The 25383-nt window shown below is 49.6% G+C and overlaps 1 protein-coding gene and 5 non-coding genes across 6 annotated transcripts; all 6 read right to left on the bottom strand.

Moving 5' to 3' along the window:
- Positions 1-622: 622 nt before the first annotated feature.
- Positions 623-25383, bottom strand: WDR43 (WD repeat domain 43). The gene is made up of 18 exons (XM_069768355.1): positions 25137-25383; positions 20823-20957; positions 14906-15027; positions 14350-14470; positions 13996-14135; positions 13634-13736; positions 12114-12178; positions 11599-11770; positions 11096-11182; positions 10472-10606; positions 9907-10044; positions 9742-9828; positions 7587-7618; positions 6865-6928; positions 6668-6781; positions 2599-2665; positions 1940-1989; positions 623-1531 (listed from the first exon to the last, which is right to left on the bottom strand). The coding sequence occupies exons 1-18, from the start codon at positions 25344-25346 to the stop codon at positions 1394-1396; spliced, it is 1980 nt and encodes a 659-aa protein (XP_069624456.1). The 5' UTR covers positions 25347-25383; the 3' UTR covers positions 623-1393.
- On the bottom strand, positions 5365-5443 carry LOC138639852 (small nucleolar RNA SNORD53/SNORD92). Its single transcript, XR_011313380.1, has one exon. It is a non-coding gene; the product is annotated as a small nucleolar RNA SNORD53/SNORD92 (small nucleolar RNA).
- On the bottom strand, positions 10144-10216 carry LOC138639848 (small nucleolar RNA SNORD53/SNORD92). Its single transcript, XR_011313376.1, has one exon. It is a non-coding gene; the product is annotated as a small nucleolar RNA SNORD53/SNORD92 (small nucleolar RNA).
- LOC138639849 (small nucleolar RNA SNORD53/SNORD92) lies at positions 10793-10872 on the bottom strand. Its single transcript, XR_011313377.1, has one exon. It is a non-coding gene; the product is annotated as a small nucleolar RNA SNORD53/SNORD92 (small nucleolar RNA).
- Positions 11861-11943, bottom strand: LOC138639850 (small nucleolar RNA SNORD53/SNORD92). The gene has a single exon (XR_011313378.1). It is a non-coding gene; the product is annotated as a small nucleolar RNA SNORD53/SNORD92 (small nucleolar RNA).
- On the bottom strand, positions 14584-14661 carry LOC138639851 (small nucleolar RNA SNORD53/SNORD92). Its single transcript, XR_011313379.1, has one exon. It is a non-coding gene; the product is annotated as a small nucleolar RNA SNORD53/SNORD92 (small nucleolar RNA).

Raw genomic sequence — 25383 nt, 5'->3', positions numbered from 1 at the left:
GAACTGCGAGAAGTCGCTCAGGATGGATTTGCATCTCTGGATGGATCCCAACACTTCTGATTAGTGAACCCGATGCGATGGGACTGTGGCTCCGCATCCATGGACTATAGGATTATAAAGGCCGGAGGGGTCCAGGGCTTCAGACCCCACTAATCACAAGAAAAAAAATAAATACTGCTCTGAAGTGCACTGCTTTTGTATTTGGTGCACGGGGTGAGCAGCGAGTATACATCCGTCCACCGCTCTGCACGACCACCGTATAGGTCATAGCTGGTCCACAGACCCCCAGCGATCGGCAGTGAATTATATATAATCATAGGATAATTACACTGGAAAAGTCCAATTCATTGTCTGTAAGCAGAGATATGGAAAACGGAGGACAGAAATAGAGTCGACTGGACGTTTGCAGAACTTTTCACTATTTCCATCTTCACCAATCTGTTCCATAGGTGATAACTTGCCCTTTGCCGATTGCTGGGACCCCTGAAGAGCCCCCCCGACAGATAGAGGTGTGACGTCACCAGCCCGGACTATCCTCAGCAGCCTTGTTTGCTCTCCTGTCCCTGAGCGTCACCATCTCCGCACTCAGGACCAATAAAAGCAGCACAAGGACCTCAGGGAGTAAAGGAGAACTAGAATTATTTTTTTTATTCACTTTACAAAGGTGGCGATATTAACCTGCCATTAACTTCAGATATAGACAAATATACTGTACATTAGTCCGGAGGTTTCTGGGCGCACTGCAGCCTGAAGAGAACGCAACTTTTTGAAAAAAAATAAAAAAATTTTGCAGTTTTTTTTTTTTGCTTCATTTAAAAGAAAATAAAAAATAAAAATTAAATATTTTAATAGCCAAAAATGATTATATAGCGAAGGTCTCGGCCCGCTGCATATCGGTCATGAACTAAACCATAAAATTGGTTGGCGCAGAGGTGGTCGCCATTTTATTCCCCTCTATATTAGTCCGCTTAGTGATCGATCGATCGCTTTATGAAATGTTTTTTTTCAGCTTTCTTTCATAGACTCGCTGAGTGCTTTGCGTCAAAAATCAGTGGAAAGTATAAAACCGCACACCGCCGCTACCGTGGAACATAGGATTCTCCTTGTCTATTTTGTAAAACCCACAAGGGAGGGGTAAAGAAAAAAATAAAAAGATATGGAAGGTGACCATGTAGTCCAGAACGTAGAGCATCTGTGGACGTTGTGTGGCTAGTTATTGAGAAGACCCCGGAGAACAGGGAGGGCGGGTGGGATTCTCAAAAAGGCAGACACGGTTATAGGAACATTCAGTTTGCTTGCGCTCGGTCCCGGTCCTGACGCTGCCGCCGTTTTCCCACAGTCTGCACAGTGACAGACGGGCACCTTTAAGCAATCGTCCACCATATGGGATAAGTTATTCTTCTTCACTTTCATTCCCAAGGTCGACATCTGAATCTCCATCTGCTTTGTCCACATTTATCTCTTCTTCTGAATCCTCCTCTTCAGATTCTTCTCCTGTCTCCGCTTCCTCGTCACTTTCTTCCCAATTCTCCTAAAGAAGAAAAAAATAACATGGGTTAAACTTCATTTACATAGTAACTGAACAGAAAACTGCACTAACACAGTTCACCACCAGGTGTCACTGCTGCAACAAACTGGACTCTAGCACAACATCGCCACCCAGTGGTTAAATATAGAACTGAACAATACAGATTTCACCTAGAAAATCAAAATGTCCACACAAAACTTAGTTGAACTCCTTAATGTTACATTTGTTGAATCTTAAAGGGTTATTGCATAACGTTTATTATAAGTCCTCTCCGTTAAAGATCAATCATTGCCTGATATCAGAGGACATTGGGAGCGATCTGTAAACACACGTAAAGTGACAGACGTAGTCAAGGTCTCCTGGGTGTTGTAGTTTTCTGCATAAAGTTAGAGATCAATGTCTGGTACTTACATCAGAGTCCATGTTGTGATCCTCATCACCGGCCTCATCGTCTGACGATTCTGCAAGAAAAAAAAAACTTAATACTTAATCCCAGAGCAGAAATAGAGGAACATTAGGATTAGAAATGGGACCCTCGCCCCCAAATATACAAGTTCCATAGTGAGGACCCCTTTAATGATGGCTAGCACCATAAAGGCGCCTTTAACTAAAAACAGAAAAATGAAAGTCGTCACACCTAAGTCCGACCAATAATAATCTACAGCCGCCGCCGCCCCGTAGTCCCTAATGTAACGCTGCCGGGAGGGGATCTCTGCGACTAAAGCTTTATTATCAGACGACACAAAGTTCTACAACTTCTAATAAAACTTTGTCCATCTCTGATTGCTGTTTGTGACCATCTTTTATGCCCATCCAGAGGCTGCACAACTGTACAGACCTACGCTGCTCACAGCTGAGGGTTTGTTACAGTCTCTCCACGGTCTGATACTTCGTTACAGTGTATCAGTCTGGAGTGCAGGCCGTTTAGCCATGATGACTGTCCAGGTGAGAAGATTACAGATGTAGCAATACTAAACTTGACACTTAATTTTTTTGCTTAAATGTCACATGTTTATATTAAAGGGGTCCTCTGGTGTGCATGTGTCAGCTAGTAAGTGATTGGTTCCCACCTTCTTCGTACACCACCTTGGCCTCCTGATTGGCTTTTATCCTCTGCGAGATCTCAGCTGCTGACACCTGGTGGAAAGACAAGAGTATTGCAACGTGAGGAAGAGGCGCCTTTGCCGAAATTTATAAAAATTTGGGGGAAGTGTTGATCCCTAAATTGAAGGCGGTCCTGGAGGAGGCTAGGAATGGTGGAAGGCTACCGGCATCTATGCGGGAGGCCACAATAGTGGTGATTCCAAAGGAGGGGAAGGACCCGACACAGCCGGACTCATATCGGCCAATTTCTTTGCTTATTATAGATGTTAAACTCCTGGCTAAGGTGTTGGCGATGAGGTTGACAAGTGTTATTTCTGGCCTGATACACTCAGACCAGTCTGGCTTTATGCCTGATAGGTCAACTGCGATTAATCTACGAAGGCTGTATATGAACTTGCAACTCAGATCCGATAACTGTGGCCAGAGAGTTATTGCATCTTTAGACACTCACAAGGCGTTCGATAGTGTGGAGTGGGGGTATCTCTGGCAGGTGTTGCGAAGAATGGGGTTTGGACCGCAGTTCATATCATGGATTCAATTAATGTACTCGATGCCGATGGCCAGGGTTAGGGTGAACGGGGAGTTGTCACGGACCATACAATTGGCGAGAGGGACGAGACAGGGGTGTCCGCTTTCCCCCCTTTTGTTTGCTCTGGCGGTGGAACCGCTGGCTGCTACGCTTCGACGGTCTGATGAGATGACGGGGTTTAAATATGGGGATTGAAGAAAGGGTGGCGTTGTATGCGGATGACATTTTGTTATTTCTGGCTGACCCGGTTGCATCCTTGGAGGGAGCCATTGGGATTATTGAACGATTCGGATCAGTGTCGGGACTTAGGATAAATTGGAGTAAGTCTGTCTTGTTTAAGGTGGACGATGTGGATGGGGAAGCATTGGAGGACGGGCGACTGGAGGTGACGAGTAAATTTAAGTACCTGGGAATATGGGTATCTATGCCGGTCACTGACTATATACATGAGAATCTGACTCCAATCTTGGGTGCCCTCAAGGCAAAGGCGGATGCATGGCTTAAGCTACATTTGTCTGTGGTAGGCAGGGTGAATCTTATCAAAATGATTCTGATGCCGAAAATACTGTATATTCTTCACAATGCGCCGGTTTGGATACCACGTGGGAAATTTTAGACAGATCAACGCTCTGTTTAGGAATCTGATTTGGGGAGGCAGCATCCGCGTATCAGACTGGAGACACTTCAGCGACCCAAGGATGATGGGGGTCTGGCATTGCCTAACCCTGAGTTGTACTTCCTTGCAGCCCAGAGTCAGCATCTAAGGGGCTGGGCGCATGGGGGGTCATCTGGGGCAGTACAGCGGTTGATGGAGGTGGTGACAAAAAGAAGGCCAGTGGTGCAATGTTTGGAGGATGGATATTTGGAGAGTTTGGGGAAGCTATATCTGACTTTGCTGTTGATACGCAAGCTGTGGAGTAGATTGAGGCACGTACGTGGGATCACGGACTTGACTAGATACTCGCCGCTATGGCATAATAACAATCTGAAAGAATTTGAGGCACTGGGGGTACTGAGAGAGTGGTTGGGCAAAGGGATTCAGTATGTGTATCAAATAATTGAACAAGGTGAACTGAAATCATTTTCCCAATTGCAGGCGGAATTTGGTCTTGGGTCTGCAGGGGAGTATCAATATTTGCGGATGAGGCATGCCTTTGGAGCTCAGAGTAGGAACGGAGGTATTAGGATTCAAAGGGATATAGTACTGGAGTATGTGTGTAATGATGGGACGACTGGAGGAGTCATATCCACTCTGTACAGGGATCTATTGCACACTTTTCTATTGGGGTTTCCAATAATGGCGAGAGCTAAATGGGAAAGGGATTTGGGCCCAATAGATAACGAGACTTGGGAGTCGGTGTTGGAATGGATCCCAAGACTGTCGCTGAGTGAACCGTATAGACTGTCACAGCTCTATGTGATACACAGAGTTTATAGGTCTCCGATGGTGCTATATAAGGCAGGATTGCGTAATGACTCTGAATGTCCGAGGTGTAAGTCTACGGATGCAGACATTTTCCATATGATGTGGACATGTCCGAGGTTGGCTGCCTTCTGGGTGGTAGTTTTGAGTCGTATGGAAGGTGCGTATGGATCCACGGTGCCAAGGGATCCAGTTGTCTGTTTGTTGGGATGCGTGGATGAGATTGGAGTGGATAAACACCTAAAGATAGCTATAGCCAGATTGTTGTATATGGCTAGGAAGGTGATAGCTAGAAACTGGATTAGGGAAGAGCCGCCGTCAAGAGGAGAGTTCCTCCAGTATGTGAAGCAGGGCCTGACACTAGAAAAAGGGATTTATAAGAAGAAAGGGAAAACTGAAACGTTCAATAAAATGTGGTCTCCATGGATTGCTATGGGATAGTAATGTGAAGTGTGGCTTATACGAATGGTTGAGGGATTAGATACTCTATTGTTTTAATGATGGTAGTAACTAGCAAGGTGAGCTGCTTTGTGGGGTGGGAGGGGGGTCTTGGGATTGAAGGGGGCTGCTTGAAGGGGGCTGCTTGAAGGGGGCTGCTTGAAGGGGGCTGCTTGAAGGGGGTGGGGAATTTTGTATTGAAAATGTGAATGTAACATGTTAATTGCCTTGTTATTCTTAATAAAAATCTATTTGAACAAGGAAGAGGCGCCTTGTAGCTGAATCCCAGGGACCCAATAATCCTGTGCCCCCAAATCCTGTACCCCCCACCCGGCGCAGACCATGCTCAGACAGCCAAGAGACCACATCACTGCTCATCAGGAGAGATGCGAAACCGTTCTCTTCATGTCATCACAGGCAGGAGTTCTGCAGAGACGCCCCCCGTAACATGCGGACCCCCAGTTCTCAATCTTTAGCATGTCTACCCTTTTTTATAAAGACCAGACCTATCCATCATTGTCAATGGCTGCTCACTATCCCCAGTCCCACACGCCCGGTGCCTCGGGGTGATCCTCGACTCTGCCCTCTCTTTCAAGCCACATATCCAAGCCCTTGCCTCCTCCTGTCGTCTCAAACTCAAAAATATTTCCCGGATCCGTGCTTTCCTTGACCGCAACACTGCAAAAACGCTAGTGCATGCCCTTATCATCTCCCGCCTCGACTACTGCAACCTCCTACTCTCTGGACTCCCCTCTAGCACTCTGGCACCACTCCAATCCATCCTACACTCTGCTGCCCGACTAATCCACCTGTCCCCCCGCTATTCCCCAGCCTCTCCCCTGTGTCAAGCCCTTCACTGGCTTCCTATCGCCCAGAGACTCCAGTTCAAAACCCTCACACTGACATACAAAGCCATCCACAACCTGTCTCCTCCATACATCTGTGACATGGTCTCCCGGTACCTACCTACACGCGACCTCCGATCCTCCCAAGACCTCCTTCTCGACTCCCGTCTCATCTCTTCTTCCCATAACCGCATCCAAGACTTCTCCCGTGCTTCCCCCATACTCTGGAACTCTCTACCCCAACACATCAGACTCGCGCCTACCATAGAAACCTTCAAAAAGAACCTGAAGACTCATCTCTTCCGACAAGCCTACAGCCTGCAGTGATCCTCAACCTACTGAACAGCCGCACAGCCAGCTCTTCCCTCTCCTAGTGTATCCTCACCCACCCCCTGCCGACTGTGAGCCCTCGCGGGCAGGGTCCTCCCTCCTTATGTACTCGTGTGCCTTGTTATCTGCTCATGTTTAATGTAATTGTCTATATTTGCCCCGTATTCACATGTAAAGCGCCATGGAATAAATGGCGCTATAAAAATGTATAATAATAATAATAATAATAAAGAGCCATAACCTTGTTACTCCTGTCACTAAAACACTCAGGTGCCGGCTGTATGGTGCCCCCACCTCCCCCCCAGCCATGACATCCATCATGGAGCATGAAAGTGGTTAAAAACCTAAGAGACCTGAGAAAGCTATTACTTTCTGTTATCAGCCATTTCAGAGTACACAGTAGTGCCCCTCAGTAAGAGGAGATTCTCCCATAACCCGACCATTGGGGTCCGTGCCCTGGGAGCGCTGACCTGTGTGATGAGCAGGTAAAGCTTCCCGCTCAGACGCGACATCTTGTGCAGGGTCTTCACGCGGGTCTCCATCAGCTGATACAGGGCGCCCAACTGCGGCACCAAATCCGGCAGCTGCAAGAAAGCAGAGAGGTCAGGACCAGCGGGGAAGAGAGAATCATAGAAAGCCAGCGGCCACCAGGGGGCGCCACACTTACAGTGGACAGGTAGGAGGCGTGATGCACCAGGACGGCCTTCAGCCAGCGCACCATCAGGATGGCACTGCGGAGAAAAGAGGACAACGTCAGCAGAGGCAGGAAGAGGGCAGAGCTTCACAGCAGCACAGAGTATTTCAGGAGATGTGTGTGCCGATACGTGTGGATGGAGCAGGGTGATCAGCAGCGCAGAGTATTTCAGGAGAGGTGTGTGCAGATACGTGCGGATGGAGCAGGGTGCTCAGCAGCGCAGAGTATTTCAGGAGAGGTGTGCTGATCGTGTGGATGGAGCAGGGTGCTCAGCAGTGCAGAGTATTTCAGGAGAGGTGTGTGCCGATACGTGCGGATGGAGCAGGGTGCTCAGCAGCGCAGAGTATTTCAGGAGAGGTGTGTGCCGATACGTGCGGATGGAGCAGGGTGCTCAGCAGCGCAGAGTATTTCAGGAGAGGTGTGCTGATCGTGTGGATGGAGCAGGGTGCTCAGCAGCGCAGAGTATTTCAGGAGAGGCGTGCTGATCGTGTGGATGGAGCAGGGTGCTCAGCAGCACAGAGTATTTCAGGAGAGGCGTGCTGATCGTGTGGATGGAGCAGGGAGCTCAGCAGCGCAGAGTATTTCAGGAGAGGCGTGCTGATCGTGTGGATGGAGCAGGGAGCTCAGCAGCAAACAGAAAATGACTTGTTAACTTGAAGTATGGGAAGGGAGGGGGGGGGGGGGGATCTACTCACTTGTTGGGGTGTCCTTGTAATCTTTTTGTGAGCTGAAAACAACAACAAAAATAACCCATTAGAACAATCTGACTCCACTAATTTCCCTGCACTGATAATTTTCTACAATGTATCAGGTACTAGAGCAGGAAGGTCGGCCGCAAATACACAGCAGGACATTAACAGCCCAGACAGATGCAGCAGATACATCCCAGTCCCATGGCTTCCAGTACCACCTTTATGCTGATGACTCTCAGATCTACCTCTCTGGACCAGACGTCACCGCTCTGCTGTCCAGAATCCCGGAGTGTCTATCAGACATATCCTCCTTCTTCTCCTCTCGCTTCCTCAAACTCAATGTGGACAAATCTGAACTCATCATCTTTCCTCCATCCCACAAATCTTCCTTACCTGACCTATCTATAGCAATGAACGGCATCACACTTTCCCCCGTACCGGAGTCCGCTGCCTCGGACTAACCTTAGACTCTGCCCTGTCCTTCAAACCGCACATCCAAGCTCTTTCCACCTCCTGTCGCCTCCAGCTCAAAAATATCTCCAGGATCCGTCCTTTCCTCAACCCTCAATCTTCTAAAATGCTTGTGCATGCCCTCATCATCTCCCGCCTTGACTACTGCAACATCCTTTTCTGCGGCCTCCCTGCTAACACCCTTGCACCTCTCCAGCCCATCCTTAACTCTGCTGCCCGACTAATTCATCTCTCTTCTCGCTACTCCTCCGCTTCCCCCCTCTGCAAATCTCTTCACTGGCTCCCATTCCCTCAGCGTATCCAGTTCACATTACTAATACTGACCTACAAAGCCATCCACAACCTGTCTCCTCCATATATCTCTGAACTAATCTCCCGATATTTTCCCTCTTGTGATCTCCGGTCCTCCCAGACCTCCTACTCTCATCCACACTTATCCGCTCCTCCCCCAACCGCCTCCAAGACTTCTCCCGAATATCCCCATCCTCTGGAACTCTCTGCCCCAACACGTCCGACTATCAACCACATTCAGATCCTTCAGACAGAACCTGAAAACCCATCTCTTCAGGAAAGCCTACAGCCTGCACTGACCCCGCTGCCTCCTCACCAACACCGGAGCTACCGCCTCCCCAACACCGAAGCCACCGCCTCCCCAACACCGGAGCCACCGCCTCACCAACACCGGAGCCGCCGCCTCCCCAACACCGGAGCCGCCGCCTCCCCAACACCGGAGCCCCCGCCTCCCCAACACCGGAGCCGCCGCCTCCCCAACACCGGAGCCCCCGCCTCCCCAACACCGGAGCCGCCGCCTCCCCAACACCGGAGCCGCCGCCTCCCCAACACCGGAGCCGCCGCCTCCCCAACACCGGAGCCCTCGCCTCCCCAACACCGGAGCCACCGCCTCCCCAACACCGGAGCCACCGCCTCCCCAACACCGGAGCCACCGCCTCCCCAACACCGGAGCCACCGCCTCCCCAACACCGGAGCCACCGCCTCCCCAACACCGGAGCCACCGCCTCCCCAACACCGGAGCCACCGCCTCACCAACACCGGAGCCACCGCCTCACCAACACCGGAGCCACCGCCTCACCAACACCGGAGATACCGCCTCACCAACACCGGAGCTACCGCCTCACCAACACCACAGTTCCTGCAACCCCCAACTTACTGTCTACTTCCCCATAATCCTGTAGAATGTAAGCCCGCGGGGGCAGGGTCCTCGCCCCTCTGTATCAGTCCGTCATTGTTAGTTTACTGTAAGTGATATCTGTAACTTATATGTAACCCATTCTCATATACAGCACCATGGAATCAATGGTGCTAGAGAAATAAATAATAATAATAATAATAATAATAATAATAATAATAAATAAGTATATTTATAACGGAAATTCTGCGTCGCTGATTGGTCGTGCCAGCTGCACACGACCAATCAGCGACAGGCACAATCCGGCCTCGAATTGGCCGGGATTTAAACCACGCTTTGCTGATTGGTCGAGGACGGCTGGGCACAACCAATCATCAATATTGGTGAGCAATTTACAATCCCCAGGGAAGGGGAGGAAAAGCGCAAACAGAAAATCAGCTGGAGATGCGGGGATGGAGCCAGAGATCTGCTGCCGACCAGCGACCGTTGCCCATGCCTGGCATTGCAGCATCACAAGAGTCTGAGCATCGCGGTCCTCACCTCATGCACCAGAGGGATGATGGCGTACATTGGGATCCTGGCCACCGTCTTCTTGATCATAGAGTCGTTCTTCGTCTGGAAAACTTTCTGTGAACACAAAGAAGGAAGGACATAAGCGCCTGTGCAGATGAGAAGTCACCCAGCTGCGCTCTGCCCCATCCTTACATTTAAGATGTTGCAGTCGTTGCTCTCCAAACCCTGGACGAGGAGCACCGAGAAGCTGTCCGTCTGCGGGAGGCCACTCTTGGCAGGGACTTTAGGAAGGTCGATGTCCATAGCACCAAGTCTGTCCTCAATGCTAATCTGCAAGAAACAAGGCGAAGGGTAAGGAAAATTCCTCCCAAGATGCAGGACTGGTGAGGACCGAATCCTGGAGACCGCTGCACACAAACATCCACAGCTCTGCTCAGACAGCCAAGAGAAGCGTCGTCACGAATCCGACAGAAGCGAAACCAGACTGAGATCATCACAGCGAGAGCAGGAATGTGCAGGAGAAACTGACTGCACCAGCAGAATAGTGAGTGCAGCTCTGGAGTATAGAAGGATGGATGCAACTACACATGATGTATTACTGTAAATCAAACATGGCGTTCAGTAGTGGACACATTTATGGGGGACTCAGTGCAGTGGGCTTGTGAGCACATACAGTCAGGGGTGATCCAATGGGTGTAGTAGTACAATGTCATCATAAGACTTTCGCAGATTAACGAGTCCTTATGAAGCAGCTCACCTCCTTGTCACCAGGTTTCCTTTTTCCTTCCCGCCTGTCAGATTTGGAAGCAACGGCCGTCGCGCTGGCGCTGTGTCCTGGAATTCCAGGGACGAGGACGGTGGTCTCTGCTGGTTTGACAACTGGAGTTTTGACCTGTTAAGAGCAGATCACTATGTAATGCGGGGTCGTCACCCCAGAGGACACATAGTATGCGAAACATGCACAACCTGCGAGCTTCATCACTAAAGTGGCCATGAGTCTTCCCGACTCTGCCTTGCCAGCCTCAACCCAAGTTTGAGGTGGACTACAAGTGCCAGAAGCCTGTTACCAATGCAGACTAAGCTCAGACAGCCAAGAGAGGACACATCACTGCAATTCAGGTAAGATGCGAAACCGTTCTCTATAGATCATCACAGCCAGTCTGTACAGAGCAGCATCTCAGGAGGTGTAGAAGCCCTGAAATTCAAGCTAGTGCTCTTTGTTATCAGCCACTCCAAGCAGAAGGTGTAATCTACTGAGGCGAAGAGCTAGTCTGGATTCACAGATCGGAGTACAGACCACGATGCAGGGCCCGGACGGGGGTCTCCTGTATGAACGCAGCCATCATGTATCTCGAGACATGGGACGGCGTCACCCTCTCACCTTGGTCACAGTCATCTCTTTCCGGAGCGTCAGAGTCTTCTGGATGTCTCGGACTAAACATACGTGCGGCTCGTCCGTCTTGAGAACCTTAATAAAACGAAAAAATAAAGGAAAATGTTACAGCAGACAGATCAGGAGGCGATAACCGGCACGGCGCAGAATTATCGGGGGTCCGACCTCAGTGGCCGCCCACCTGGGCCATAACGTCAATTAATCCTAGTTACAATCAGTTGCTTGTTACAATGTATCAGTTCCATAAAATTGGAGATAATTCCACTTCTTCCGCCTGGTCTGGCGTTAGGCGAATCTACCTTTTTTTTCACCACTTATTACTTTGTGCGCCAAATTTTGGTACTTTCTCCCATATAAATCCCCCCTTGTCGCTCCATTCACTGACAGCAAGACACAAAGCATTTGTTACAACTTTGTAGAAAATTGCTGAAATTTCCGCTACTCAACGATGAGGAACTAGACGGGTTTCTTTAAGCCCCTGCGTGACGTACCACTTTCTCAATCAGCGGCTGCATGGTGCTGCCATAATAGAGCACCACAGACTGCCGGTCCGGGCAGAAGCCGGCGGCGTGGATGGGCACCGGCTTTGGCGTGGATTCCTCGTCACTGCCCGGCGTCGCTATCTGTACTGTACAAGTGGGGGCGAGGGGCTTCTTGTGGGTCCTGGAAAGGGGGATAAAGAAAACCATGCTTATAAAAAACACAACAAAACTCTAAGGGGAACCCCCACTAGGTACAGAGGAGGGACGGGCAGCGCTCAGACACAGCCAAGGAAATGTCGTCTTCACATAAGACTCAGCCAATGGAAACCACATATTGGAGCATCATCACTGCAGCCGCCAGAGAAAGTACAGGAAGGGGGGGAAACAGCCGAATCCGAGGGGCAAGAGGCTGACGGGTAACATTCAACCTCCCCCCGATGCTTCCAACCAGCAGGAAAGGCTCAGGATGAAGAGGGGACGTCACCGACGAGAAAAGCGGCAAAAGCAACAAATACTTCACTCACCCATTCAATGTGTGTTCAAATAAGTGCAACTGTCCATCCCGGGAAACAACGGCCAACTTCACAGGCTGCAACAAGACGAGCAAGCACATGAGATACACCAGAGAAATCCGGAGGGGGCAGTATTATAGCAGTTATATTGTTATACATAGGAGCAGTATTATAGTAGCTATATTCTTGTACATAGGAGCAGTATTATAGTAGCTATATTCTTGTACATAGGAGCAGTATTATAGTAGTTATATTCTTGTACATAGGAGCAGTATTATAGTAGTTATATTCTTGTACATAGGTGGCAGTATTATAGTAGTTATATTCTTGTACATAGGTGCAGTATTATAGTAGTTATATTCTTGTACATAGGAGCAGTATTATAGTAGTTATATTCTTGTACATAGGAGCAGTATTATAGTAGTTATATTCTTGTACATAGGAGCAGTATTATAGTAGTTATATTCTTGTACATAGGTGGCAGTATTATAGTAGTTATATTCTTGTACATAGGTGGCAGTATTATAGTAGTTATACTCTTGTACATAGGAGCAGTATTATAGTAGTTATATTCTTGTACATAGGTGGCAGTATTATAGTAGTTATACTCTTGTACATAGGAGCAGTATTATAGTAGTTATATTCTTGTACATAGGTGGCAGTATTATAGTAGTTATTTTCTTGTACATAGGAGCAGTATTATAGTAGCTATATTCTTGTATATATGAGCAGTATTATAGTAGTTATATTCTTGTACATAGGAGCAGTATTATAGTAGTTATATTCTTGTACATAGGGGCAGTATTATAGTAGTTATATTCTTGTACATAGGTGGCAGTATTATAGTAGTTATATTCTTGTACATAGGAGCAGTATTATAGTAGTTATATTCTTGTACATAGGAGCAGTATTATAGTAGTTATATTCTTGTACATAGGAGGCAGTATTATAGTAGTTATATTCTTGTACATAGGAGCAGTATTATAGTAGTTATATTCTTGTACATAGGAGCAGTATTATAGTAGTTATATTCTTGTATATATGAGCAGTATTATAGTAGTTATATTCTTGTATATATGAGCAGTATTATAGTAGTTATATTCTTGTACATAGGAGCAGTATTATAGTAGTTATATTCTTGTACATAGGGGCAGTATTATAGTAGTTATATTCTTGTACATAGGTGGCAGTATTATAGTAGTTATATTCTTGTACATAGGAGCAGTATTATAGTAGTTATATTCTTGTACATAGGAGCAGTATTATAGTAGTTATATTCTTGTACATAGGGGCAGTATTATAGTAGTTATATTCTTGTACATAGGAGCAGTATTATAGTAGTTATATTCTTGTACATAGGAGCAGTATTATAGTAGTTATATTCTTGTACATAGGGGCAGTATTATAGTAGTTATATTCTTGTACATAGGGGCAGTATTATAGTAGTTATATTCTTGTACATAGGAGCAGTATTATAGTAGTTATATTCTTGTACATAGGGGCAGTATTATAGCATGAAGCAGAGCTCCTACCATTTCTTTGCTGTTGGATGGTGCTAGGTCTACAGAGACAGGAGATTCTGTGAGTGTGAAGGAGAGGACCGCACTCTTCTCCCTCTTTTCGGTCCTGACTTGCCTAAAAGACAATTGGAAAAAATGATAATAGGACCGAACAGACATGGAGCATTTCTAGTTACATATCTCTGCTTGCTGTGAAGGAATGTGAACCTTCTTGAGTCTCAGCCTTGTTTGCTATAATTACATGTAGGAGAGACATCAGGAGGGGCGTCCTCTGCCTCTGCGCTGCCTTGTTTGCTGCAATGTATCAGTGCAGTACGGGCTTTCATTCACTGACAGCAAATAAAGATCTTGAAACAGTCAAGCACAAAACTTACCATACACTTATTAACCGGTCGTGAACGGAACCGGACAAGAAGTAGAGGCCAGTGGTGTCGGGTGGAGCCTGAGGGTCTGCCGATGTTCGGACCGGTATGAACATGAGTGAGGTGACCGCTGCAGAATGACCCGTAAATTGCTGAAAAGAAGAAACGCATTAGACAAGGACCAGACCGCAGCGCCGAGGTTTTTATGGCGCAGTAAGATGATCGTAACATGGTGATTGCAGGAGACGGCTTGTTTGGCCACGGCCGTATTGTGCTTTTTAGCTCACATAACCATTACCGGTAGCGGCCACCATCGCGTGTCTGCCGAGCCCCGTCCCCCCCACCATCCCTGACGCAGACACGTACCCTGGTGATTTCTTTGGTTTCCAAATCCCACAGTTTGATCGTCCGGCCTGCAGACAGCAACATTTTCCCGTCTGGGCTGATACACAAGCTGCTGACGCTGCCGTTGTCGCCTTTCCATTTGCTTTGGATGGTGGGTAAAGAAGAAATGAGAGATCGGTCAGTGAATCCCGCTGTACGGATCGTGGCGGCGCGCAGCAGGTGGTGGCGGTAGAGACGGCGGCAGGTGAGGTGAACTCGCTCAGACAGCCAAGAGGATGTAGCTTCATTTCTATTCAGAATACAGCGAAACCATTGTTGGTGTCATCACGGGAAGCTCTGCCCATAGCGCCGGGTTATCGTGTGCTGGGATTTATGGTGCGTCCCATACGACACGGGGAGGGGAGCACGAGTCACCTCGCTTTAAGTGCATATACCACGGTGCCCGTCCATGGAAGACCATGCCCACGGAAACATCCCAGAAATCCTGTAAACACCTGAGGTGGATTGTTGGATGCGGTAACGGGCCATCATGGCGGTGGCGGGCCGTGTGCGCCCCACTATCCCGAGTCTCGCTCACCAGTTTACTTTGTAGGTCTGTGTGCTCCATTCCACAATGTGTTTGTCTTCTGAACAACTGTACAAGCAACCGTTCTCCTGATGCCACCGGATGCAGTTCACTCTCCTGTCATGGCCGCCCACCTGCAAACCAGGAGAGACAGGGTTAATCAAATTTTAGGAAGTGTTTTGGGAGCCATATTTTTCAGGCGAGCGTTCAGCAGCACAGACGACAAGTGCTTTCAAAGCAGACCGGTCAGAGACGATGTCCAGCAGAGGACGGCACCTAGTACACGCACGTGACAGAAGATTGCGCCTTGTACGCACAACAGAGGATGGCGCCTTGTACACGCACGACAGGATGGCGCCTTGTACACGCACGACAGGATGGCGCCTTGTACACGCACGCACGACAGAGGATGGCTCCTTGTACACACGCACGACAGAGGATGGCGCCTTGTACACACGCACGACAGAGGATGGCGCCTTGTACACACGCACACGACAGATGATGGCGCCTTGTACACACGCACACGACAGATGATGGCGCCTTGTACACACGCACACGACAGATGATGGCGCCTTGTACACACGCACACGACATGATGGCGCCTTGTACACACGCACACGACAGATGATGGCGCCTTGTACACACGCACACGACAGATGATGGCGCCTTGTACACACGCACACGACAGATGATGGCGCCTTGTACACACGCACACGACAGATGATGGCGCCTTGTACACACGCACACGACAGATGATGGCGCCTTGTACACACGACAGATGATGGCGCCTTGTACACACGCGACAGATGATGGCGCCTGGTACAGTTGTGCTCAATTTTTCATAGCCCGGCACAATTTGCTTTCTTGGCTTTTTTTTTTTTTTAAGAGAATATGAATGATAACACCAACACTCTCCCTCCACTCATGGTTAGTGGTTGGGTGAAGCCATTTATTGTCAGACTGTTGTGTTTTCTCTTTTTTAAATCATAATGACACCCAAAAAATCCAAATGAACCAGATAAAAAGTTCACATACCCTGGTGATTTTGGCCTGATAACATGCACAGAAGCTGATACAAATGGGTGTGAATGGCTACTAAAGGTAACATCCTCGCCTGTGACCTGTTTGCTTGTAATCCGTGTGTGCATAAAAGCGGAGTGAGTTTCTGGGATCCAGACATTTCTGGATTGTAAGTCATGGGGAAAGCAAAAGAATTGTCAACGGATCTACGGGAAAAGGTAGTTGAACTGTATAAAACAGGAAAGGGATACAAAAAGATATCCAAGGAATTGATAATGCCAGTCAGCAGCGTTCACACTGATTAATTAACAAAAGGAAAGTCAGGGGCTCTGTAAAAACAAGACCACGGTCAGGTAGACTAACAAAAATGTCATCCACAACTGCCAGGAAAATTGTTTGGGATACAAAGTATAACCCACAACATCATCAGCTGAAATACAGGACTCTGAAAACTAGCGGTGCGGCTATTACAGGATGCACTTGAAGAAAAATGGGCTGCATGGTCACCAGAAGACAGGACATTACTGCTCAAATGTCCCAGAGTATCTCGCCTACAATACACAAAACAGCACAGAGACAAGCCGCAAAACCTCTGGAACAAGGTAACTTGGAGTGATGAGACCAAAAATTGAACTTTTTGGTCACAACCATAAACGTTACAGGGTCATTCCATATCAAGTGATCCAAATATGAATTTTTTTTACCTTATATCTAGATTTTTTTTTTATTTTTATGAAGTACAACTTTAGTTCATTACAAATTAAAAGTTTTGAATTTTTCTTCTTCAGTTAATCTTTTACAGATTTAAGTTTTTAAAAAGCACGGATTTTGGCCTGGTATGGCTTTACATTTTTTTTTATCATATCTCGGGCTAGAATTAAGATAAAGAGGTGGGAGAGGCATCATTGTTCTCAGAACGGGACCGGCTTTCATTTGATATGTCACAAGACTGTTTCTTCATATTTTGTTTTGGAGAAATCAAATTCAAAATTTTGATGCGTAATTGTGAAAAAAACCCGTATGTTTTAAAATTGTGAAAACATGCATGTGTGTTACATGTGTTCTTGATTATATTTGTACAGGGATTCAACTTGGGACCTATCAAATTTGTATTTTTTTTTAAGCCTTGAATCATCTGATTTTATGTTTGTGTGAGTTCATTACAACTTATTGAATTCAACATTTATATGTAACAATAAAGAAACAAAAAAACAAATACAAAGTGCCAGAATAAATCCATCTTAATCATAATATAGTAACATAGTAACATAGTTAGTAAGGCCGAATAAAGACATTTGTCCATCCAGTTCAGCCTATATTCCATCATAATAAATCCCCAGATCTACGTCCTTCTACAGAACCTAATAATTGTATGATACAATATTGTTCTGCTCCAGGAAGACATCCAGGCCTCTCTTGAACCCCTCGACTGAGTTCGCCATCACCACCTCCTCAGGCAAGCAATTCCAGATTCTCACTGCCCTAACAGTAAAGAATCCTCTTCTATGTTGGTGGAAAAACCTTCTCTCCTCCAGACGCAAAGAATGCCCCCTTGTGCCCGTCACCTTCCTTGGTATAAACAGATCCTCAGCGAGATATTTGTATTGTCCCCTTATATACTTATACATGGTTATTAGATCGCCCCTCAGTCGTCTTTTTTCTAGACTAAATAATCCTAATTTCGCTAATCTGGGTATTGTAGTTCTCCCATCCCCTTTATTAATTTTGTTGCCCTCCTTTGTACTCTCTCTCGTTCCATTATATCCTTCATGAGCACCGGTGCCCAAAACTGGACACAGTACTCCATGTGCGGTCTAACTAGGGATTTGTACAGAGGCAGTATAATGCTCTCATCATGTGTATCCAGACCTCTTTTAATGCACCCCATGATCCTGTTTGCCTTGGCAGCTGCTGCCTGGCACTGGCTGCTCCAGGTAAGTTTATCATTAACTAGGATCCCCAAGTCCTTCTCCCTGTCAGATTTACCCAGTGGTTTCCCGTTCAGTGTGTAATGGTGATATTGATTCCATCTTCCCATGTGTATAACCTTACATTTATCATTGTTAAACCTCATCTGCCACCTTTCAGCCCAAGTTTCCAACTAATCCAGATCCATCTGTAGCAGATAACACAACTTGCTCAGCATTTTCAACCTGAATTCATTGAACAAGCCAAAACATAAAAGGTGATTACATCCCCCAAGTCTGATTTTCCAAATAGTCTCATCCTAATTATATGTTACAAACAAGATTAAAAGAACCAATATTTTTACCACCTATTTATACATGGAACAATTTTTCTACTATATCACTAAACATGTCATTTATGAAGTGTTTTAGAATAGTACAGTAGTTAAATCCTCGTTCTATAAAGTATGAACTAATCAAACAATTAATGGTAGGTTTTTACACTGGTCTGTTATCAGTGTGTCCCTTCTAGTGGGTGAAATGTCATCTTGTCCATAAGGGCTCACTAGCAATTGCCGTTTCCTTCTGTGTCAGAGTATGTGCGGCCAGTCATGGTGCTCGGCTCCACCTTTGTCAATATCTGATTTTTGTTCACTTTTTTTTTTTTACAATGTCTGGTTTTCTTGGATGCACAGAGGACGGCGCTGGACCAGAAGCTGCAGAAAAGTCCTTTCTACGTCTTCATTTTCACAATTTTTGGAGAGTCCAGTAGCCGCCACCAGCGCCGATCATATTCACAGGTCACATCGCCAGTTATGTCATCCATTACCGATCTTGTGCCGCCTTCTAAGACGTCATGGTTGTCACTGTCTATTTCCACTACATGGGATGACAGTGCGGTACTGCCGATTCCCTGTGATGGGTTCTGCTTCCTGTAACCGATATGTTAACATTCTCTCCTCCTCCTCTTCGTAGTCCTGGTTTGTACAATACATGAACTGGATGTTAAGAATCTTTTTCTCCTTCCATTTGAGGACTTTCCTGGGTGTTAAGATTTGGTGTGAATACGGTCTGTGGAGGCGCGAGCTGCCGGCCGGTCATCTGCTCTGCATTTTTACTGTCTACCCCTGATCATTCTCAGCCCTAATAAAGCTTCTCCTCTGCCCTCTCCTGCTTCTAAGCTGTAACATAAAATACAGTAATATCTAACAATCATGGATTATTTGGTAAATACAGACCCCGCACTCTTAGACCACAGGCTGAACAGATCTGAATTCAAGATTTTCGAATTGAGACTAATAGTTTTATTTTTTAAAATATGATCCCATCACGATCCCAGCTTGTGTTTTTAGTACAGATGTGGCTAGGAGCACAGCAGGCACATGTGCAGTTTTTGAAGTTTTGAAATTAAACGCTTTTTTCGGAAATGTGTTTTAAATTTTTTGCATCCGCATGGGTAAAATATCAAACATACTCTTGTGACATATCTGGTGAAAGCCTGCACAGTTCTGAGTAGAATGGTGTTTATTTTGTTTCTCTTATCTTTTTTCTAGCCTGAGTTATGAGGAAAAATGTAAAGGCAGGCAACACCGAAATTCGCACTTTTTCCAAACTTTGAAAATCAAAAGAAAAAAAAAAAAAAAAAAAAAAAAGTACAAAATTCTCTAGAATTTTTTTTTTTTTTTTTTTTTTCACATTTTGCATTCTCTGTCACCCCATTACCAAATAAAATCTCAAAAGAATTAAAAATATAGAGGTAAAAATCGTTGGTTCACTTGACCTGGAATGACCCTACATTTGGTCAACAAGACCTATGATGAAAGGAATACCATTCCTACTGTAAAGCACGGAGGTGGATCACGGATGTTTTGGAGTATGTGAGAGCTACAAAGGCACAGGAAACGAAGTTGAAGGTAAGATGAATGCAGCACGTTATCAGCAAATACTGGAGGCAAATTTGCACTCATCAGCCCAGAAGCTGCACATGGGACGTACTTGGATGTTCCAACATGAGAACTATACAAAACACAAGGCCAAGTCGACCTGTCATTGGCTACAGCAGAGCAAAGTGAAAGTTCTGGAGTGGCCATCTCAGTCTCCTGACCTCAATATCATTGAGCCACTCTGGGGAGATCACAAGTGCGCAGTTCATGCTAGAGAGCCCAGGAATTTACAGGAACTGGAGGCTTTGTGCCAAGAAGAGTGGGCAGCGTTACCATCCGAGAAAATAAAGAACCTCATCCACAACTACCACAAAAGACTTCAAGCTGTCATTGATGTTAGAGGGGGCAATACACAGTATTAAGAAATGGGGTATGTGAACTTCTGATCAGGGTCATTTGGATGTTTTGCGTTGTCATTATGATTTAATAAGCAAAAACACAGTAGTTTGACAATAAATGGCTTCACCCAACTACTAACCATGAGTGGAGGAAAAGTGTTGGTGTTATCATTCATATTCTGAAAAAAAGCCATGAAAGCAAAAATCTTGCCGGGGTATGTAAACTTTTGAGCACAACTGTATATAAAAACACAGACACCAGTCAAAGACAGAGGATGGCGCCTTGTACAGACACACCGGTCAAAGACAGAGGATGGCGCCTTGTACAGACACACCGGTCAAAGACAGAGGATGGCGCCTTGTACAGACACACCGGTCAGACCGAGGATGGCGCCTTGTACAGACACACGGGTCAGACAGAGGATGGCGCCTTGTACAGACACACCGGTCAGACCGAGGATGGCGCCTTGTATACATACACCAGTCAGACAGAGGATGGCGCCTTGAATACACACACCGGACAGAGGATGGCGCCTGGTATACACACACACCGGACAGAGGATGGCGCCTTGTATACACACACACCGGACAGAGGATGGCGCCTTGCATACACACACACACCGGACAGAGACCGAGGATGGCGCCTTGCATACACACACAGGTCAGATCCTGTATACGCAGGCGGCGCTGCTCTGCGGCATTACTTATACGATGCACTCACCAGTTTGCTCTGTAATTCCCCTTTGACGATACTGTATAATAAGATGGTGCCGGTGGCTGTGCCGATGGTGAGGAGGTCGTACTGTACATCTTTATCTACCGCTTCTGATTTCCTTCGCTTTTTCTGATGCGCTTCCTGGGAAGAAATAAAAACCCCAAAACATCAGCCATGTAAAAATGTAATACCGGAGCGGCCACTGCCCCGAGGGCCATCAGCGAGTTCATACACAACCTGCCGTGCACGTCGCCCCCTACATAACACACGGCCTCTCTGTGCCCGTCACATCCTTCCAAGAGAGACCGGTGGAGTGGCTGATCAGCACTATTGGCGCAGTGTTAGGAGGTCACCATGACAAGTCATAGCGTTGTGGGCTCAGCAGTCTACCTTGGAGTCACACTGAGCTCAGAGATTGGCTGCAGCGGTCACACATCTTACACGTGACATCACCAGAGCAGCGGGGAGCAGAGGGATAGACCGCCGCATGGTCTTATTTTTATAAGAAGGTGTTGCCACTTAACGACTGTATGATACACTGTCTGGTCCGCTGGGACGGTGACGGCCTCCAGGAACACGGGGATTTCATGCACAATTGGCTGTCTAGTCTTTATAGAGTTCAGCAGCTTCCTAGTAGATGTGTTCCACTTCTGCGTAAGATCTCTGCTTGCTGTCAGTGATGGGAGAAAACCTCGTTTCCATCAGGAGGCCAAGAATCTGGACGAGACGCAATACTGTCACTGACAAGAGGGACAACGGCTGCAGCAGGAGCCGCCACTAGTTACCACATTGTTACTGCACGATGGCCCCTTCCTGAATGTGCGGACCCCAATATGATACTTACCCCACATTGCCACCCCAGTCACCCTCCCAGACATTATGCCCCTAGTGCTACCCATGTCCATTCCCTCACTCTACAATCACTACCCATCACCCAGCAGTGTCCCCCATTACTGATCAGCCAGTGTCACCTTCCTGGCGCTGATGCACTTTGGGACATTTCCATGCAGATTGTGACAGCTCCATCATGACAGAGGCCAGTAACCAACATCCAGGACAGTCCTACAGGAGCAGCAGCGCACCCCCACCCCGGTAGGAGCAGCAGCGCACCCCCACCCCACGGCACTACAAGGATTTTTCCCATTTTTAGACAGATCTACAGAACGGGATAAGTTGCTGATCTGCAGGGGTCCGACCTCTGATCCCACACTGGACACGTGAACCCCCCACTCTTACCGCCAGTCCTATAAAGGAGGAACAGAGCGGTGGACGGCACGTTGTCCTTGGGAGAGACCCCGTCATAAGATCAGTGGGGAGACCTATTCGGATGAAGTTAACCCCAATCCCATGGAGGGCTGACCAGGTCTACAGATTATCCCTTCAGTCATGGAGTGCACTGTGGCCCCACATACGCCCTGCTCCGACATCTTACCGGAAAGATCTCACTATTTTTTGTTTTAAAGACTTAAAAAGTTATAAATCTTCGATCATTAGTTCCCATAACAAACAGTCAAAGGCGAAAGAAACCGGCCGCCCGGCCATCAATACCAGCACAGCGCCCCTAGAACAAGATTCTCAGGTGGTCACTGCCGTTACACACAAGTGAGCGGGGCTGGCTGTATGTCGCCCCAGTGCCCACCAGTAACCGGGGCTGGCTGTATGTCGCCGCCGTACCCCATCAGTAACCGGGGCTGGCTGTATGCCACCCCAGTGCCCCCCATAACCAGGGCTGGATGTCCCCTCAGTGCCCCCCCAGTAACCAGGGCTGGATGCCTGTCACCCCAGTGCCCCCCATAACCAGGGCTGGATGTCCCCTCAGTGCCCCCCCAGTAACCAGGGCTGGATGCCACCGCTGTGCCCCCCAATAACCAGGGGCTGGATGCCCCCTCGGTACCCCCCCAGTTACCCGGGGCTGGATGCCCCCCAATAACCGGGGCTGGATGTCCCCTCGGTGCCCCCCAATAACCAGAGCTGGGTGCCCTCCCCCCAATAACCGGGGCTGGATGTCCCCTCAGTGACCCCCAGTAACCGGGGCTGGATGTCCCCTCAGTGACCCCCAGTAACCAGAGCTGGGTGCCCCCCCAGTAACCGGGGGCTGGATGCCCCCTCGGTACCCCCCCAGTTACCCGGGGCTGGATGCCCCCTCGGTACCCCCCCCCAGTTACCCGGGGCTGGATGCCCCCTCGGTACCCCCCCAATAACCGGGGCTGGATGTCCCCTCGGTGCCCCCCAATAACCAGAGCTGGGTGCCCTCCCCCCAATAACCGGGGCTGGATGTCCCCTCAGTGACCCCCAGTAACCGGGGCTGGATGTCCCCTCAGTGACCCCCAGTAACCAGAGCTGGGTGCCCCCCCAGTAACCGGGGGCTGGATGCCCCCTCGGTACCCCCCCAGTTACCCGGGGCTGGATGCCCCCTCGGTGCACCCCAGGAACCAGGGCTGGATGCCACCGCTGTGCCCCCAGTAACCAGAGCTGGGTGCCCCCCCAGTAACCGGGGGCTGGATGCCCCCTCGGTGCCCCCCAGTAACCAGGGCTGGATGCCCCCCCAGTAACCAGGGCTGGGTGTCCCCCAGTTACCCGGGCTGGATGCCCCCTCGGTGCCCCCCAATAACCAGGGCTGGATGCCCCCTCGGTGCCCCCCAGTAACCAGGGCTGGATGTCCCCTCAGTGCCCCCCAGTAACCAGGGCTGGATGTCCCCTCAGTGCCCCCCCAGTAACCAGGGCTGGATGTCCCCTCAGTGCCCCCCCAGTAACCAGGGCTGGATGTCCCCTCAGTGCCCCCCCAGTAACCAGGGCTGGATGTCCCCTCAGTGCCCCCCCAGTAACCAGGGCTGGATGTCCCCTCAGTGCCCCCCAGTAACCAGGGCTGGATGCCCCCCAGTTACCCAGGCTGGATGCCCCCTCGGTGCCCCCCAATAACCAGGGCTGGATGTCCCCTCGGTGCCCCCCAGTAACCAGGGCTGGATGCCCCCCCAGTAACCAGGGCTGGATGCCCCCTCTGTGCCCCCCAGTAACCGGGGCTGGATGCCCCCTCGGTGCCCCCCAGTAACCGGGGCTGGATGCCCCCTCGGTGCCCCCCAGTAACCGGGGCTGGATGCCCCCTCGGTGCCCCCCAGTAACCGGGGCTGGATGCCCCCTCGATGCCCCCCAGTAACCGGGGCTGGATGCCCCCTCGGTGCCCCCCAGTAACCGGGGCTGGATGCCCCCTCGGTGCCCCCCAGTAACCAGAGCTGGATGCCCCCTCGGTGCCCCCCAGTAACCAGAGCTGGATGCCCCCTCGGTGCCCCCCAGTAACCAGAGCTGGATGCCCCCTCGGTGCCCCCCAGTAACCAGAGCTGGATGCCCCCTCGGTGCCCCCCAGTAACCAGGGCTGGATGCCCCCTCGGTGCCCCCCAGTAACCAGAGCTGGATGCCCCCTCGGTGCCCCCCAGTAACCAGAGCTGGATGCCCCCTCGGTGCCCCCCAGTAACCAGGGCTGGATGCCCCCTCGGTGCCCCCCCAGTAACCGGGGCTGGGTGTCCCCTCAGTGCCCCCCAGTAACCAGAGCTGGATGCCCCCTCGGTGCCCCCCAGTAACCAGAGCTGGATGCCCCCTCTGTGCCCCCCAGTAACCGGGGCTGGATGCCCCCTCGGTGCCCCCCAGTAACCGGGGCTGGATGCCCCCTCGGTGCCCCCCAGTAACCGGGGCTGGATGCCCCCTCGGTGCCCCCCAGTAACCGGGGCTGGATGCCCCCTCGATGCCCCCCAGTAACCGGGGCTGGATGCCCCCTCGGTGCCCCCCAGTAACCGGGGCTGGATGCCCCCTCGGTGCCCCCCAGTAACCAGAGCTGGATGCCCCCTCGGTGCCCCCCAGTAACCAGAGCTGGATGCCCCCTCGGTGCCCCCCAGTAACCAGAGCTGGATGCCCCCTCGGTGCCCCCCAGTAACCAGAGCTGGATGCCCCCTCGGTGCCCCCCAGTAACCAGGGCTGGATGCCCCCTCGGTGCCCCCCAGTAACCAGAGCTGGATGCCCCCTCGGTGCCCCCCAGTAACCAGAGCTGGATGCCCCCTCGGTGCCCCCCAGTAACCAGGGCTGGATGCCCCCTCGGTGCCCCCCAGTAACCGGGGCTGGGTGTCCCCTCAGTGCCCCCCAGTGACCAGAGCTGGATGCCCCCTCGGTGCCCCCCACACGCACACAGGACTCGGTACAAGTGACAGAACGTCGCCCACGTGACTCGTCCACCGGCCGCAGCCCACGTGTGTCCCGGTCCCCGCACGGATACCGCGTGTTCCACACATGTCCGCACCGGATCCCCCCGCTGCCTCAGTCGCGGCTCCTCACCTGGATCCCCCGGCTCGGCGCCCAGGCCAGACACGTACAGGTCGCACTGAGGTGCGCGGAGGGCACGTACTCTCTCCTCAGCCCTGCCCCCCGGGTGTCCCACACCTGTATCCGCCCGTCCACACCGGAGAGAGCGAGCAGGTCCCGGCTCCCGGGGGAGAAGGCGCACGGAGGGGGGAGCGGCTCGTACACGCCGCCTGCTGCCGCCATTGCTCCGCTCCGCTCGAAGCCACGTGTTTAAGGACGG

This window comes from Ranitomeya imitator, chromosome 5 (assembly GCF_032444005.1).
Source record: "Ranitomeya imitator isolate aRanImi1 chromosome 5, aRanImi1.pri, whole genome shotgun sequence".
Taxonomy (NCBI): Eukaryota; Metazoa; Chordata; class Amphibia; order Anura; family Dendrobatidae; genus Ranitomeya; species Ranitomeya imitator.
Note: the sequence above shows the minus strand (reverse complement) of the source record. Positions and strands in the feature narration are given on the sequence as shown.

What these genes read in the sequence shown, in the direction of transcription:
- WDR43 (XM_069768355.1), bottom strand. Translation starts at nt 25,346, where the DNA reads ATGGCGGCAGCAGGCGGCGTGTACGAGCCGCTCCCCCCTCCGTGCGCC. An exon ending in AAACCAAAGAAATCACCAGG is followed by an intron (nt 14,136 to 14,349) that starts GTACGTGTCTGC and finishes TCTTCTTTTCAG; the next exon opens with CAATTTACGGGTCATTCTGC. An exon ending in ACGCCTCCTACCTGTCCACT is followed by an intron (nt 6,782 to 6,864) that starts GTAAGTGTGGCG and finishes GCTTTCTTGCAG; the next exon opens with CTGCCGGATTTGGTGCCGCA.